Raw genomic sequence first — 16,730 nt, 5'->3', positions numbered from 1 at the left:
CACTTTCACTTTTGACAAGTCCTGTCCTTGTGCGATACATCTATTCAGCACGGTGCGAAGTAAGGATAGCTCTGTGGTTTGAAAGCATTGGCCTGCTCAACCCAGGGTTGTGAGTTCAATCCTTGAGGGGGCCATTTAGGGATCTGGGGCAAAATTTGGGGATTGGCCCTGCTTTGAGCAGGGGGTTGGACTAGATGACCTCCTGAGGTCCCTTCCAACTCTGATATTTTATTGTCAAGTATCATTAAATGTTCTAAAAGATACACTCTAGCACTTTGGTGCTCGAAGTTTTATACTGGGGACCCCTTTCACACAGCAAGCCTCTGAGTGCAACCCGCTTTATAAATTAAAACACTTCTTTTTATAATTCACACTATTATAAATGCTGGGTTTGGGGGGGAGGCTGACAGTTCGTGACCCCCCTGAGGAGGCCCAACCCCCAGTTTGAGAACCCCTGCTCTGACTCAAATAGCGGCTGTGGACTCGACATCTGCACTATGGCGATTCTCTGGCCTGCGTTACAGATGTTAGACAAGACGCTCTAATGACCTTTAAATCCATGAAACTATTAATCACTTTTCACAGCCACATTCGCCAGCTGTTTTCATGCTAGGTTCTAAACCTCACTGTAGGTCACCGGGGTGGAGCATCACACTCAGAGCAGTGGGTGGGCTGGAAAGGTCTTCTGCAGTAGAAAGAAAAACTTCACTGATGGGGGAGGGAGGGGTGACCTTTTTCTCCAGCTTCTAGTCAAAGAGCCGGGAGATTTGAAGGAGAGCTGGGGGCACGTGCAGGAGAGTAGGTCATTGCCAGTCTCTGCTCCCACTTAGGGCCGCTTGTGCAAAGACTCACGCTCGTTTCACGGGAGCTAGCATGCAAAATATGGCAGGGTGGCTGGGACTTGGGCTAGTCCCCTCAGCTCAGACCCGGGGGGAGGGCAGACGACAGGCCTGGACTTGAACGGCTAGCCTGAGACAACATCCACGCTGCTATTTTTAAGGTGCTTTCTGCAGTGAAGGAAGCGCAAGCCTAGCCACACATATAATGAAAAAACTGCCCCAAAGTCCTTATGCAAATAATGAATATTACAATCACCAATTTCCAACCCCTTGGACCGTGCAGTTGAACCGAGCCAGAAAAGTTTGATTTCAACGGCTGGGAAATGCTGTTTGTTTTTCCTTGGAAAATTTTGATGGAAATGATTTTCCCCCTACGGTTTCATCCACATTTTCAGTGGAAACTTTCCACTTCTTGTGCAACCTCCCCACAAAATCTTTTGACCAAAGCCTTTCCTTTTCGGAGGCGGAGGGGGGCGGTTTAGTTGGGGGACAAACATTCCAAACTTTTCCAGGAACGTGGCTGCTTTCTGCAAAAAAAATGTCATTTGAGTGAAACCCCCAAGAAGACATTTTGGTAGAAAACTGTCCACCCACCCTCTTTTCGAGCTCATTTCCGCCTCTTGAGCTAAGAAAGGAACACAGGCTTTTGACAGCTGGCTGCTGTGGACAGCCCCCTCAAAGACCATTGATTCTCCGAGCACAGAGGAAAGCAGAGGGGCATGAGCTAGACACACGACTGTCTGCACTGGCTCTGCCTGGTGCTCCAGGCTGGGATTTGCTGCCTCACTGAGTTAGAGTCGCCATCGAATCTGAGTAGAGTCAAGCGTCCAACCCTCAAAGAGCAGCTGGGGCAGAAGGTACAAATTATTCAGCCATTGGCGAATGCCCAGGCAGTGGTCAGAAGTGGGCAGATTTCAACAGAGACAATATTTCCTGGTAGAAGAGGTGTCAGTCATCTTAACTCAGACACAAGGACGGTGCTTTCACACCCAGCTCCCTGCCTGTGACCTTTGCTGGCAATGGCTGACGAGGGAATAATCTACACTTATCTAAACCACCCGGCAGGCTCTCTGCCCAGCCACACGTCGGCCCCGGCTCAGCATCACAGTGAGTGCCTTTTACTTTGTGGCGTTTTTTCAGGGGTGTGGATTTTGGGAGGCTGGGATTCCATTTTTGTGACTGTAATGTTGATAAATATTAGCAATGCACGAGGGGTGAGATCCCCATCTGGTGCAAGCGGGCATAGCTTCACTGACTTCAATGCATTAAGTCCGGATTTACACCAGGGTCACGGAGATCAGAATTTGGTCCTAACTCCACTGACTTCAGAGGGGTTGCTCTGGATTTACCTCTGGTCACTGAGGTCAAAATCTAGCCCTGACCCGATTCATTGCAGTGGAGTCACTCTGGATTTGGAACAAGGTAACTGAGAGTAGAATGCAGCCCTGACTCAATTCATTGCAGTGGAGTCACTCCAGATTTGGAACAGGGTCATGAGATAGAATCCAGCCCTGACTCAATTCATTGCAGTGGAGTCACTCCGGATTTGGAACAGGGTCACTGAGATCTGAAACAAACCCTGACTCTATGAAAGAAAATAACCTGAAGACAATCTAATGTCTTTTTCAAATCAGCTTCATCAAACCCAGCATTCAAAATGCTAACGTGTGTTCATCCTAATTGCATATTTATTTCATGGCATCGCTACAGGGCAGATGTAAATTGTGTGGCTGCCTCAATTGTGCATTTCCAGACCAAGATTCCTTTTCAGGGTAACCTTAACTCTCAATTTTGGGGCAGTGCTTGGTGGTAGGATGATTATAACACCCCTGGAATGCGTTTACCATTAAATTAAGGATAAAATATGCACTCCACCTTCACACTGATTTTTGTCTGAGCATCACTATGCAGGGCCAGATAATCAACAGGTGCAAATCAGCTCTGTAGACTACGGTGGCGTTTCAGCTGATTTGCACCAGCTGGGGGTCTGGGTTTAGGTTCCTCTGGCCAGTGGTTCCCAAACTGGGGTTCGTGAACCCCTGGGGGTTTGCGAAATGTTACAGGGGGCTCTTGGGAAAAGATTCCCTAATGGCAAACAGAGCTGTCCCTAGGAACCCCGGGCAGCGCCGGGCCAGCAGCCCGGAGCCCCTGGACTTCCAAGAGCTAAGCAGATGAAAGCAAGCATATCTATCACACTGAGGTGATTTAAACTTCAAGACTCCTTAGAAGAAATGGAAAGGGAGGGGGATATTTTTTGCTGTTTTTAAAATTAAATAGGCAGCTAATATTGTTTTTAAAATTATGATGAAGAACAAGTGCAAGCTTTGTTGTAACGTCCGTCGTTTGCCTGGACTGCTCAAGATCTGAATGCTTGTGTAGGAGGAACTCTTTGAGTTGGCTTCTTAAATCCCTTCACGCTGTTTCACATTAACATAGACTCATCGAATATCAGGGTTGGAAGGGACCTCAGAAGGTCATCTAGTCCAACCCCCTGCTCAACGCAGGACCAATCCCCAATTTTTACCTCAGATCCCTAAGTGGCCCCCTCAAGGACTGAACTCACAACACGTCTGATACTCCTTGATGAAACAGAGGAGCCTTGTCTTCTAACAGGCTTAATCAAAGTGATACAAGCTACGAAAGTGCGATCTTGGAAGAGTGTTGCCATTTTCATAATGGAATAAAAATACTGTAATGATCAATAATAATTTATAATAAGTAGTAAGCATGTCATAAAAACAAACTGTATATTTCCAACATCGCTGCTTTTATCATTTATACTCAGGTAAAGGAGAAAATCCCGGGAAATTTTCATTTTTAGGAGGGGGTTCGTGAGACTGGACATTTTAGTAAAAGGGGTTTGCAGGTTGTTAACGTTTGGGAACTACTGCTCTAGCCGGTAGGAGAAGGTCAGCGTAATGCTTTGACTTGTTTCTGGGCTGGTAAACGAGACAGTGTCTCTGAACTCTTGCAAACCAGTCGCAGTCTAAGAGACAGATTGGCACTGGTGTAAATCCTGTCGTCACTGGGGTCTACAGGGCTTTGCTGATTTATAGCAGCCGAGCATCTGGCCTTTATGCCTTGATTTATTTATTTATTTTCCCACAATGCTCAGCACCGCACGTGGGACCAAATTTGCAGGGGATCTCAGCTTTCGTGTGGGCACCCAGCTCAGTGGCTAGGGTTTCAGGGGAGCCCAGCGCATTGGGTGCTAATCTCTGGAAACCCGCCCATAGACCGTCATAGCCGGCGTTGCTGTTGGACTGGGAACATCTGGAAAGCTGTCCCCTCAGACACCGAGCCCTGATTGTGGGTCCTGACGCCTTGCAAATCTGGCCCTGAGCGCTGAGGAAAATGTGACCCCAGTTAGTGGGGCCCTGTGCTCAGCTTCATTCTTGGGGCCCCTCCTTGGGACGCAGCCAAGAAAAAGAACATTCGCTCTGATCTCCCCACCCCCCGGACCCTCTTTTTCATTCTTTTCTTCTTCATCCTCCTCCTATAAGTAATAGGAAGTAAATGAGAATAAAGGGAGGGACCTTGATTGTTCTTGTAGCCTAACTTATTTTTCACAGACCACTTGAAAATCGCCGAGGGTCTCGACGGCCCACGTAGTGATCTTCCCAAATACTGTTTGTACCGTTAGCCAACTAGTGTAAAGTGCTTTGGATAAGAGCACTGTATAAAAAAAAAATGTAAAAAACCATTGGGGTGCGGGGTCTGGCCAGGAGTTAGGGTGTGGGAGGGGGCTCAGGGCTGGGGGTGCAGGGTCTGGGAGGGAGTTAGGGTACAGAAGCAGGCTGGGGGTTGGGGTGCAGGGTCTGGCCAGGAGTTAGGGTGTGGGAGGGGGCTCAGGGCTGGGGGTGCAGGCTCTGGGAGGGAGTTAGGGTACAGAAGCAGGCTGGGGGTTGGGGTGCAGGGTCTGGCCAGGAGTTAGGGTGAAGGAGGGGGCTCAGGGCTGGGGGTGCAGGCTCTGGGAGGGAGTTAGGGTACAGAAGCAGGCTGGGGGTTGGGGTGCAGGGTCTGGCCAGGAGTTAGGGTGCGGGAGGGGGCTCAGGGCTGGGGGTGCAGGCTCTGGGAGGAAGTTAGGGTACAGGAGCGGGCTGGGGGTTGGGGTGCAGGGTCTGGCCAGTAGTTAGGATGCGGGAGGGGGCTCAGGGCTGGGGCAGGGGTTGGGGTGTGGAGCGCTTACCTGGGGCAGCTTCTGTTTGGTGCGAGGGGTGCAGGTGGGAATGTGGGGGCGGGGTGCAGGAGCTCCCATTTGGTGCGAGGGGTGGGGGGGATGTGGGAGGGTGCAGTCATCAGGGAGGGCAGGGGCTGAGGGGGATGCAGGATTCAGGGCTGGGGGTGTGGGCTGGGACTGGGGAGGTGCTCCCCGCCCACTGCCCCACCCAAGCCCCCAGCCCTGAGCAGCTCACGGCACAGGGATGGGGGGAAAAGTGTAGGGGGAGCGCGGGGGCCCCGCCTTTGCTCCGCCCTGCCCTGATTCCACCCCCTTCCCCAAGGCCCTACCCCTGTCTCTTCTCCCCCTCCACCCCCAAGCGCACTGCGGCCCCGCTCCGCCCCCTCCCCCTCCCCCCAGAGTGACCTGAGCACTGGCAAACAGCTGTTTGGCGGCAGGGGAAGCGCTGGGAGGGAGGGGAAGGGGCGGGGCCACAGCGCATTTGGGGGAGGAGATGGGGAAGAGGCAGGGGAGGGGGGAGCTTGGCTGCTGGTGGGGGCGGATCCTGCAGCAGGAGCCGCCAGGACCAAGCTTCTGCCCCCGCAGCTGCCCCGCCCTGGGGCCCTCTGTCGTTGGGAGGGGCCCCGTGCCAGGGCACCCTGTGTTTTACTGTAAATCTGCCTCTGACCCCGGTGCGGAGTAACTGCAGCTTTACTTTGCACAGACAACGATTTCATGCCGGCTGTGGGCGTGGTGAGAGCAATACACAGTGGGTCACAGTATATGGTACGGCTCTGCCCTCCTCTGCCATCACATTGCCCGACTGGAGTGCGGTCGACACGTACTGAGACCAAGAGGAAGGAGCAGGGAGGCCCAGGGGGAAGGACACTTGGAAGACCTGCGTTTAAGTCCTTTATTGCACACACCCTGCGTCGTCTTGCGCTAGGCACGTAGGGTCGACTTCCACAGGTACTTAGGTGCCTGAGCAAGCTGGCTTCAGCAGGACTTAAAGGCTTTAAAAAAATCACACCCGGCCTGGTTTCTTAGGTGCCTAAATACCTTAGGAAAGCTGGCCCTCCATCACTCCGTGCCTCTGTTTCCCACCTGTAAGCAGGCGTGGAGAGACAGGGCAGCGTTCTATTACCTCTGTATTTGTCCCCGGTACAAGCGCTGCTGGGCTCCTGCGGCCAGGGCTGGTGCGTGCCGTTCAAGAAGGAGGTTAATGAACTAGAGAGGGGTCAGGGAAGAGCCACGAGAACGATTAAAGGGTTAGGAAACCCGTGTTACAGTGAGAGACTCCAGGAGCTCCATCTAGTTAGCGTAACAAAGAGAAGGTGACTTGATCCCAGGCTGTCAGTACAAATATTTAATGACGGGCTCTTCAGTCTCGCAAAGCTCTAACACAACCCAAGGGCTGGAACTTGAAGCTAGACAAATTCAGGTGGGAAATAAGGTGTGCATTTATAACAGGGAGAGTAATTAACCCATGGAACAATTTACCAAGGGTCACGGGGGATTCTCCATCATTGACCGTTTTTAAATCAAGCTGGGACGTTTTTCTGACAGCTCCGCTGAAGGCATTATTGTGGGGCAGGTCTCGGGCCTGTGCTATCTAGAGGTCAGACTAGATGATCACAAAGGTCCCTTCTGGCCTTGGTATCCACGCAAGGTGGGGATAATGGTGCTGCCCTGTCTCAGAGCAGCGCAGGGAGGGTAAATATTTCCCGGGTTACGATGCGGCGCTCAGCTGCTACAGAAACGGAGCCAGGTGAGTTCCTGAGGAGGACAGAATTCTGTTACCGACTCCAGTTCCTTCTAGAGTCGGGCTGACTCCTAGAGGGGATAAAAAACAGCAACGAATTTTTAGTCCCTAAACCAATCAGCTATGGCTCTGAACCACCGAGGGAGCAGAGCTTTCGCTGAGTCACCATCCAGAGGCAGTCCCGCTCCAGTGTATCAGTTCAAGTGCCTCTTTTGGCTGGATGTCCTTGTTGCTAAGGTACCAGACTAGCACGTGGGAAACCTGGTTTCGGTTCTTGGCTCTGCCACTGACTCCATGGTGTGACCTCAGTCAAGTCACTTAATTATTATTTGTATTAGCATGGCCTCCAGAAGCCCCAGTCGTTTACCAGGACCCTGTTGTGCTCGGGGCTGTACAAACCCGGGATAAAAAGGCAGTGCCCTGCCCTATGACATTTCCAATCTAGGCCTAAGACAAGAGACAACAGAAGGTGACAGACAGACGGATACGGGAGAACAACGAGCCCATAATGAGCTGTGGTGGCTGCACTCTCAGCCAAGCCATTGTCAAGTTTTTTTGTGGGCTTCACAACCAAGGAGAGTGTTGGTCTCTCTGCTCTGGGTCCAACAGCTCCTCCCTCTCTCTAAACCAGGATGGCAGCACAAAGGAATCCCTTAGAGGATGATGCCTCCTGCATACGTGTGTCACTCATCGATGTATTCTGTGGCACACTTTCGTCCGACCACGCATTGCCAGGCTCGAGGCAGGAAATCCCAGGTGAAATTCCCAGCCCTGTGTGTTGCAGGAGGTGAGACGAGATGAACGGCCGTCCCATCTCAGTTTAGATATCTACTCAGAGCTGATGGAAAAGGAGTACTTGTGGCACCTTAGAGACTAACCAATTTATTTGAGCATGAGCTTTCGTGAGCTACAGCTCACTTCATCGGATGCATACTGTGGAAACTGCAGAAGACATTATATACAAAGGATTTGTGCTGGAAATGACCCAACTTGATGATCACTTTAGATAAGCTATTACCAGCAGGAGAGTGGGGTGGGAGGAGGTATTGTTTCATGGTCTCTGTGTGTATATAATGTCTTCTGCAGTTTCCACAGTATGCATCCGATGACGTGAGCTGTAGCTCACGAAAGCTCATGCTCAAATAAATTGGTTAGTCTCTAAGGTGCCACAAGTCCCTCCTTTTCTTTTTGCGAATACAGACTAACACGGCTGTTACTCTGAAATCAGAGCTGATGGTTTACACCAGTTCATTGTATCTCTGTATGATCATTAACACACGCTCACATCCCCCCTCACACACACATTTCCGGCAGTGGGTTTCCTGAGCTGCTGAGCTGAGAAGAGCAGTGTCTTCTCCACCTCTGTCTCAGAGACTTTTGCAAGCAATTTGCTCAGCTAGCCCCAGTCAAACAAGGGGGCTTGTTTCCACTGACAGGCGAGATCTGCAAACAGGCCAGGCCAGTGTGTTAAAAGGCAGAGACGTCGCCTTGCAGATGTCAATGGGTGTGGGATGCACCACAGACAGTTATCTCCCCTGGTGCATGCAAACCGGCTCTGCATTTCCCCCCTTGCTTCTTGCAGCTTGTCTGCAGTGTCCGCTTTGGCATCGGGTCGGCTGCGCCGGGAACATCGTCCTGCTGGGAGCTGTGATAGTCCTGGCTGTCCTGGGTGAGTAGCCCCCGGCTGTGGGTTTTGTGCTGCAGCCCAGCAACGCAGCGGGAACTCAGCACACATTGTGGGGCTCAAGGTGAGAATCGCTGAGCGGCGGCCTCTGGCCTGGGAGATACAGGAGGTCGCTTCTAGCATTGACATTTGTGATTCTGGGACAACTGTGCCAGATTCTCAGTTGCTATAAATTGCCATAGTGTCATTGATTTACACCACCTGGGGATCTGGCCCATTGACTCCAATGGAGCTGCGGCCGATTCACACCAGCTGGGATCTGGCCCATGGACTCCAATGGAGCCATAGGTGCTGACGCCAGGGGTGCTCCGGGCCTCAGGCACCCACAGAAAAAAAATAGGGGGGGGCTCAGCAGCCACCAGCCACCGTGGTTCGGCCTGGCCCCAGGGCTGGCTGCCGATCAGCTGTTCGGAGGGCAGGGGAAGAGAAGGTGATGGGACAGGGGACAGCGGGTAGAGGAAGGGAGAGGGGATGGGGTAGGGGGATCTTGGGGAAGAGGGTGGAGTGGGGGCAAGAAGAGGCGTAGTGAGGGCGCGGCTTGAGGGTGTGGCCTCGGGGGGAGAGGCGGAGTGAGGGCGGGGTCTCAGGACGGAGCGGGGGCGGAGCACCCTGTGGGAAATCCAAAAATCAGTGCCTGTGGGTGGAGTTACGGCTGATCGACACCAGCTGGAATCTGGCCTCGTCTTCTCCAATTTTTGGCTTCTATTTATCTTGAAGTTTCCCAGCGCCCATCCCAGAATCGCCAGACGGCACCCATGCCGCAGACCTCGGAGAAGCGTGATTCCTGTGAGATCAATCGAAACACAACACCGTACCACCGTAGATTGGAGGATTTCCAATCCTGCCTGAAGCGAAAGCTGTGTGGGGTGGAAACCAGCTCAGCAGGTAACCCCCGCGCATCCTGCATCCAGCCCGTCACTCGCCCTCACTGCTACACACCCTGATGTTTACATAAACCCGAGACACCTTCTGTCCCACCCCCTCTCTGTCCCATCCCTCCTTTCCGGAGCCTCTGTAATATCGCCAGGGACCTACACCCCCAGCTGCGACAGCTCGTGGCCAGTCAGGGTGGGCAGAGCCCTGGCAGCTGGAGCCATAACAGTGTAATAAGATTTTACAGTTCTTTAGCTGATCTGTGTATTACACGTGTAGCATCCAGAGGCACTAACTGAGATCAGGGCCCCGTGGTGCCGGGCGCTGCACAGACACACAGCGAGAGACGGTCCCTGCCCCAGCTGAGATCAGGGCCCCGTGGTGCCGGGCGCTGCACAGACCCACAGCGAGAGACAGTCCCTGCCCCAGCTGAGATCAGGGCCCCGTTATGCCGGGTGCTGCCCAGACCCACAGCGAGAGACGGTCCCTTCCCCAGCTGAGATCAGGGCCCCGTGGTGCCGGGCGCTGCACAGACCCACAGCGAGAGACGGTCCCTGCCCCAGCTGAGATCAGGGCCAGCATTGACTGACATTAGCGTACTCCCTATTGAGCCCTGCAGCACAGCGCCCCCTAGCCCTGCACTGGTGCATTAGGGTCAGCCGTGGCTGCAAGGTGAGAGCGCCCCCTACTGAGCCTCTGATAGCCCAACACAGTGCCCCCAGTGCCGCACTGGGGCATTGGAGCCAGGAATAGCTGTGAAGGGAGACTGCCCCCTCCTGAGCCCCCCGCTCCACTAACCTGCAGTACAGTGCCCCCTTGCAGCACACGGAGGTATTGGGGTCACCCCATGGTGTCCCCAGAGCACCCCATGGTGTCCCCAGAGCTCTGCCAAGCGCTGCACGTTGTCTCACTAACACGCTGAGTGGGAAGGCGCCGTGCGTCTCTGCGGGGGAAGCTGGTCAGAGCTGTTTGAATGATCAGACCCGTTATTGATACTGTTCCATTTCCCCGTCCAGAGGGCTCCGGGTGCAAACTCTGCCCCAGGCACTGGGTGCCGCACAGGGACAAGTGCTACCGGCTGTCTGAAGAGAATCAATACTGGAGCAGGGGCCGTGATGACTGCTCACGGAGGGGATCTCACCTGCTAGTGATCCAGGACCGGGAGGAGCTGGTAAAGAATGTGCTAAACTTCACCGTATTTGTGTCCTTGTTAATGAGAGCAGGTCAAAAATCCCTTTTTATTTTTCTATCCACAAACTTTTGAAAGCAACATTTTCATTCACAATTTTTCTATTTTTCGCTGGAAAATTTTACAGTGAAACAAGATGTTCATCTTTTTCAGAATTTTGACAGATATTCTCCATTTATTTTTAATCATTTTTAATTCTTTTTATCAATTTAAATTTTCAGTTATGCAAACTTATGGGTTATAAGTATTTTTTATCCATTTTTATTGCTTTACATTTCCACGGTTGTAGGAAATCATGGGGCGGGGACAGACACTGGGCAGGGAGGTCCGACCATAATTATTTAATGACAGTAGATGTTGAGATTCAAAAAGGTAAAGTTTTGTAACCATCAAAATATACAAAGTAAGAATCCTTAAATCAAATGCTAACTTCTCGAGCAGTATTTTTCTTACTTTGCCTCTCTGTAAATTTTTATCATCATCAATGGAAAGATTTTTTCATCAGTTTGTGTGTCTACAGTGAAGTCGACATTTACCAATAAAAATCTGATCTTTCCAAGCCTAAATATACTGAAATCAATACATGAATAGTAGATCCCAAAGCATTTTACGGTCTTAAAATGATGAAGTACAAACTGGAGACAGGGATTGTTCAGCTATCACTGGGATGCGGCTACTTCTGGGGTGGGGTAGCTGGGTAACAGCTGTATAGCAATGTTGCACAGGGTTTGTTCGCTCAGTACAGAATCATGCCCTATATGGAAAGAGGTGCAGTAGCTGGATAACAGCAAAGAGTTTGCCCAGAGCTGAAATGTTACTAATTATTCATTAGAGCTGTGTTAAAAAAAGCCAGCACAAAAAAATTGTAAAAAAATTTTCATTCAAACACATTGAGAATGTTTATTGAAGTTCATTGAAAAATTTAAACAAAATTAATCAAAATCTCAGTTATTAATTAGTAGTGTAAGTAATTTGTTATGTTTACAGTACTTTCAATTGGAGTTTCAGCTAGTCCTGATTTGTCACCGAAATTGATGATCAAAACCCCAACAAGAGATCAGGTCTCATTTGCATTGTGAGCAAAGGAACCAGAGAATTCTACCTTGTTCTGTTCCTTCTGACACCTTGTCCATTTCACAGGAGTTCATACAGAATATTCCAGGAAATCAAAATCCGGTGTGGATTGGACTCAACATCACATCCCCAGGGAGGAAGTGGACCTGGGTGGATGATTCCCCGTTAAATCGAACACTGTGAGTGATTCCTGATTAGTATTTGACATCAGCCTGCAATAAGTATATAGAGTGAAATCCCCATTAAAGTCAATGGCAAATCTGCTGGTGAAGGATTTCATCCATTAATTTTACAGTGTAAAGGCCTCAATCTTGCAAACACACATGGGTTTCACTTTGGAGTGAATGGCAGTACCCAGGGGAGGAAACCTAAGCAAACACATAAATGAATCAGGGTCTCTGTTTGCATGCGGTCATCTAGGGTCGCCAGCTTTGGTTGGATGAACTCCTGGAGGTTTCATCACATGACATCATCTTTAATTAAAGATTAATCTTTAATTCCTGGATACTCCCAGGCAATCCTGGAGGGTTGGCAACCCTGGACTCATCAATCCTTGGCATAACTGGTTACAGGTGCCGATTTTTTTCTTTCTGGGTGGGTGTTCCACCCTTGTTCCACCCCGAGGCCCTGCCTCCACTCTGCCTCTTCCCCCATGGCCTCACCCTCACTCCGCCTCTTCTCGCCCTGGCTCCGCCCCCTCCCCTCAGCATCTCCCACCTGCCACTGAACAGCTGATTGGCGGGTGGCTGGTGGTTTTTGCCCCGTGGGTGCCCCAGCCCCGGAGCACCCACGCAGTCGGCACCTTTGGAACTGGTTACACAACAGGGGAAACATTTTTTTAAGTCTTTTCTTGTTTTTAATCAACATTTGAGATTTCAGAATTCCAAAGCTGATCAGGTTCAAAACTGAAAAAGTTCCAACTACCTCAAATAATTGGTGAAAAAAACCAATTCTAGAAAAAAAATCTCACAAATTTCATCAAAACTTCCCCATTTTTTAATTGAAATTTGAAATGGACTCAACTTTTCATGTAAGTTTCAAAAGCGGAACATTTGCAGGGTTCTAAAGGTTGGTCTCTCGGAAGGAGCACCCGCATTAAACACTTCGCTGCAAGTTTCTGTACCACGTACAGCTCTCCAGAACATACCAACTTGCTTTACGTATTAGCCTATCTAGGGAAAGACCAAAGATCATGGCTGGAACCCCAGCCTCCTGGAAGGGAGGAGAACAGCGGCTCTTCTCCACCTCTAAACACACCGATAGTGACTGTCTCCTTCACTCCTTAGGTTCCCGGTATTGGGTCCTGCTGAAGAGAACAGCTGCGCTGCACTAAAGAAGAATCAGATCCAGTCTGAAATCTGCACCACTGACTATAAATGGATTTGCCAAAAGGAAGCTGTGCTAATTTAACTGGCTGGATTGGTGACCTCTGTTTGAATAGGCGGAATGCAAAACACCAAGTGTGTTTGTCTTTATTACCACTAACAAATTCTCAGGTAGGGGAAATCTGGGCCGATCCATTGAAGTCAGTGGAGCAAGACTGATTCACAGCAGCCGGGGATCTGGGCCCACTGATTCAAATGGAGTTATGGCTGATTTCAACCAGCTGGGGGTCTGGCCACATTGACTCCAGTGGAGCTCTCCCCGATTTATACCAGCGGGGGATCTGGCCCTTTGGAAGGGTTCTGGATTTACAAATTATAAAATCACTTAGCTTCTAAAATTGTTTTCCGTGTATAAAAATTAATTGATTCCTGGGACATCATTATGTGCATTACGGTAACGCTGCACAGACACACAGGGAGAGACAGTCCCTGCCCCAGCTGAGATCAGGGCCCCGTTGGGCCGGGCGCTGCACAGACACCCAGCGAGAGTCAGTCCCGGCCCCAGCAGAGATCAGGGCCCCGTTGGGCCGGACGCTGCACAGACACCCAGCGAGAGTCAGTCCCGGCCCCAGCTGAGATCAGGGCCCCGTTGGGCCGGGCGCTGCCCAGACACCCAGCGAGAGTCAGTCCCGGCCCCAGCTGAGATCAGGGCCCCGTTGTGCCGGGCGCTGCACAGACACAGTGTGAGACAGTCCCTGCCCCAGAGAATTTACAATCAGACTCTGAGATTCCAAGGCCCCTGAGGGTGTCAGGTGCTCAAATCCCAATGAAATTCAACTCTTAGGCTCCTCTGAAAATCAAAGCCTAACTGGACAGAGCAAACATTACTATCTACATTTAATAAATGGGGGAATTGAGGCCCCGTGATTAAGTGATTACAAGGTTACAACAGAAGTGTAAAACAGAGGGTGTGTCTACACTACAGGGACTATAGTAACATAGTGAGATTGCCATAACTGTGCTGGTGTAACCCTGTAGTGTAGACGCAGCCGACAGCGACGGGAGGGGTTTTTCCTTGGTGCAGGAACTCCACCTCCCTGTGCAGGTTGACAGACGCACTCTTCCATTGACCCAGTTGTGTCTACACTGGGGGTTAGGCTGCCTTTGCTCCCGTGCTCAGGGGTTTGGCTTTATCGCACCTCTGAGAGGCCTCGCTAGGCCAACTTACATTGGAAGTGTAAACCAGGCCAGAGCCAAGAACTGGAGGGAGAACGCTTGGGCTGCAATTCAATGTCTTATCCACAAGGTTCATTGATGTTGCTGGAGCTATGACAGCTTACGCCATCTGAGGATTTGGCCCAGAGAGTTTAAAGTAGCCTCAGTCCATAGGCGCCGACTCCGGGGGTGCTCCGGGGCTGGAGCATCCCCATGGGGAAAAAACAGAGGGTGCTCAGCACCCGCTGGTGGCCCCACGGATCAGCTCCTCCCCCCTCCCCCCCAGCAACTCCAGCCCGCCGCGGATCAGCTGCTCAGCGGCATGCAGGAGGCGGGGAGGGGGAGGGGTGGAACGGTGCAGGAAGAGGCGGAGCGGGGGCGGGAAGACACAGGGTGGGGCGGGGCCTTGGGGCGGAGCGGGGGTCGAGCACCCCCAGGGAAATGAGGAAGCCGGTGCCTGGGCCTAAATCCCCTGCCAATTGTTGTGGTTTGTAAAAAATGGTTGTCCTCTTCTCGGCACAGGACAGATGCACACACAGGGGCACTGGACTATGGGGCAGATTTCGGCCGTTATACCAAGTACAGTTAAATGGGGAAAGTAACCAAACTAAATATAAATTCCAGAAACAGAAGGAAAAAAAGCCGTAGAGTTTTAAGGCCAGAAAGGGCCATTCCGATGATTTCGTCTGATCTCCGGCGTAACACGGGCCGGAGAATCGCATCCGGTGATTCCGGCACGGAGCCCAATCCTTGTGGCTGAGCGACAGCTCTTAGACCAACCCGATCGTGAGTCAAAGAGCTCACGCGATGGCGAATCCACCACGTCCCTCGGTAAGTTGCTCCGATGGCTAGTTCCGCTCACGGTTAACAAAGGGGCGGCTTATTTGCCGTCTGAATTTGTCTTGCTTCAGCTTCCAGCCACGGGATCTTCTTCTGCCTCAGTGTGTTCGACTCGGGATCTCCATTAGCAATCCTCTTCCCGTGTAGGCTGTGAACAAGTCTCCCCTGAACGCTGTGTGTGATAAGTGAAGTAGACAGACCTCTTTAATGTCATCCACTGCCCGGCACGTTGCCAGAGCTTAAATCCTTCTTGTAGTTCTCTGAAACAGCTACAGTTTTTCAACATCTTTGCAAAGAGACAGCTCTGACCACCTGAGGTAGTGGGTTAAAAAAACCCTCGCTCATCTTCAAGTGTGATTCAAAGTTGTGAGTTGATCTTCGACGCCTCTGGAGCGCAGCTGACCACAAAAGGGCAGATATCGCTTTCATCAGGTGACAAAAAACACTTAGCACTATTCCACTGCATGTGTGAAAGGCGCCTCTTAACTGCTCATTATAGATATAGTTACAATTACCAGGCCATAGCTCAGTGCTCCCCAAACTGTGGGGTGGGCCAGAGGAACGTTTGGGGGGGGCCCAGGCCAGCCTCCACGTGGGGCAGGGAGTGAGCACTACCCAGCCCCACTCTGCCCCCAGCTCTGCCCCACCCCCAGCCTTGCCCCTGGCTCCCCGCCCCGGCTCCGCTCCTGGCTGCAGTCCCAGCTGCAACTCCAGCCCCGGCCATGGCCCCAGCTGCAGCCCCAATCCCGGCGGGGCTGGGACCAGGTAAGGAGGGGGGCCGGGTGGGGCACGACCGAAAACGTTTGGGGACCACTGCCATAGCCCCAGCCAGCATTAACTGGCCCAGCTCCTTTGACTTCTACCAGCTGGAGATTTGGCTCTAAGGACTCTAACGAGCTATGGCTGATTTACCGCAGCTGGGAGCTGGTGACCGTGAAGTGTATTTTTATCACAGAAGCCCAGCGCGAAGAGGAACTGCGAGTGAACTCTGGCTCCCTCTGCTGTCTGCACCCCAGCACAGAGTCAGTATTGTACCATGGCACGTAAACAGATTTGGATGTGTCGACACCTCCCCTTTGGGGATACAGGGCCTGATCCCCAGTGACTACGTTCCTCAGCTCAGGCTGGGATTTAAGTAGTTTTAACCCCCCTTTTTGCTTCCCCTATTCTGGGGCTGTGCAGAGCTCTGCCTGCCCCCTGGTGTAAATCGGAGCAGCTTCAAGGCTGCTCTAGTCTACAGTCTGTTCTCTATTGGCCTTAGGTAGCACAGAATAGGCGTAGCACAGTGCACCCCAACCACATCCTCAGTCCAGCCCCTACACCTGAAGAGTTTGCAGTACTTTGACGCTCACAAAGGGTCTAGGAAGAGAGGCAGATTCCGGGATGCTTGCAAAGCTGACTTAGTGTCCTTTGGAATCTCGGTGGATGATTGGGAAAGGAACGCAGAATGCCGCGCCGGTTGGCAGAGACGGCCTGGATCAAGCTTTCCGATGACCGGCATCGGAGGAGGAAAGAATCAGAGCATTGCTAATGTGTGGGGGTGTCGTACCTGTGGACTGGACTGTCACTCGCCCATCGGACTCAGCAGCCATCAGAGAACTCACCGGCGCACATACCATGCTCTGTAAAGAGCGACGGTGCCATTGCATTTGTACTGCCGTGGCACTTAGCCCCAGTCATGGAGCAGGACTCAGCTGTGCTAGGGGCTGTACAAACACAGACTAGACAAGCGCAAGACAAACGACAACAGGTACAGCACATGGTAAGAGT

General features: G+C 51.7%; 2 protein-coding genes across 3 annotated transcripts in view; one reads left to right on the top strand and one right to left on the bottom strand.

The window, feature by feature from the left end:
* Window positions 1-16,730, bottom strand: part of LOC119567463 (C-type lectin domain family 2 member E-like) — a 160,485-nt gene that overhangs the window by 46,247 nt on the left and 97,508 nt on the right. The gene's annotated exons all lie outside the window — the stretch shown is intronic.
* Window positions 1,474-13,036, top strand: LOC102942454 (killer cell lectin-like receptor subfamily B member 1B allele A). The gene is made up of 6 exons (XM_037913330.2): window positions 1,474-1,946; window positions 8,343-8,429; window positions 9,162-9,329; window positions 10,334-10,488; window positions 11,647-11,759; window positions 12,867-13,036. Exons 1-6 carry the CDS (start codon window positions 1,859-1,861, stop codon window positions 12,988-12,990), a joined length of 735 nt encoding a protein of 244 aa, XP_037769258.1. The 5' UTR covers window positions 1,474-1,858; the 3' UTR covers window positions 12,991-13,036.

The sequence above is a fragment of the Chelonia mydas genome, chromosome 14 (genome assembly GCF_015237465.2).
Source record: "Chelonia mydas isolate rCheMyd1 chromosome 14, rCheMyd1.pri.v2, whole genome shotgun sequence".
Lineage (NCBI taxonomy): Eukaryota > Metazoa > Chordata > Testudines > Cheloniidae > Chelonia > Chelonia mydas.
Note: the sequence above shows the minus strand (reverse complement) of the source record. Positions and strands in the feature narration are given on the sequence as shown.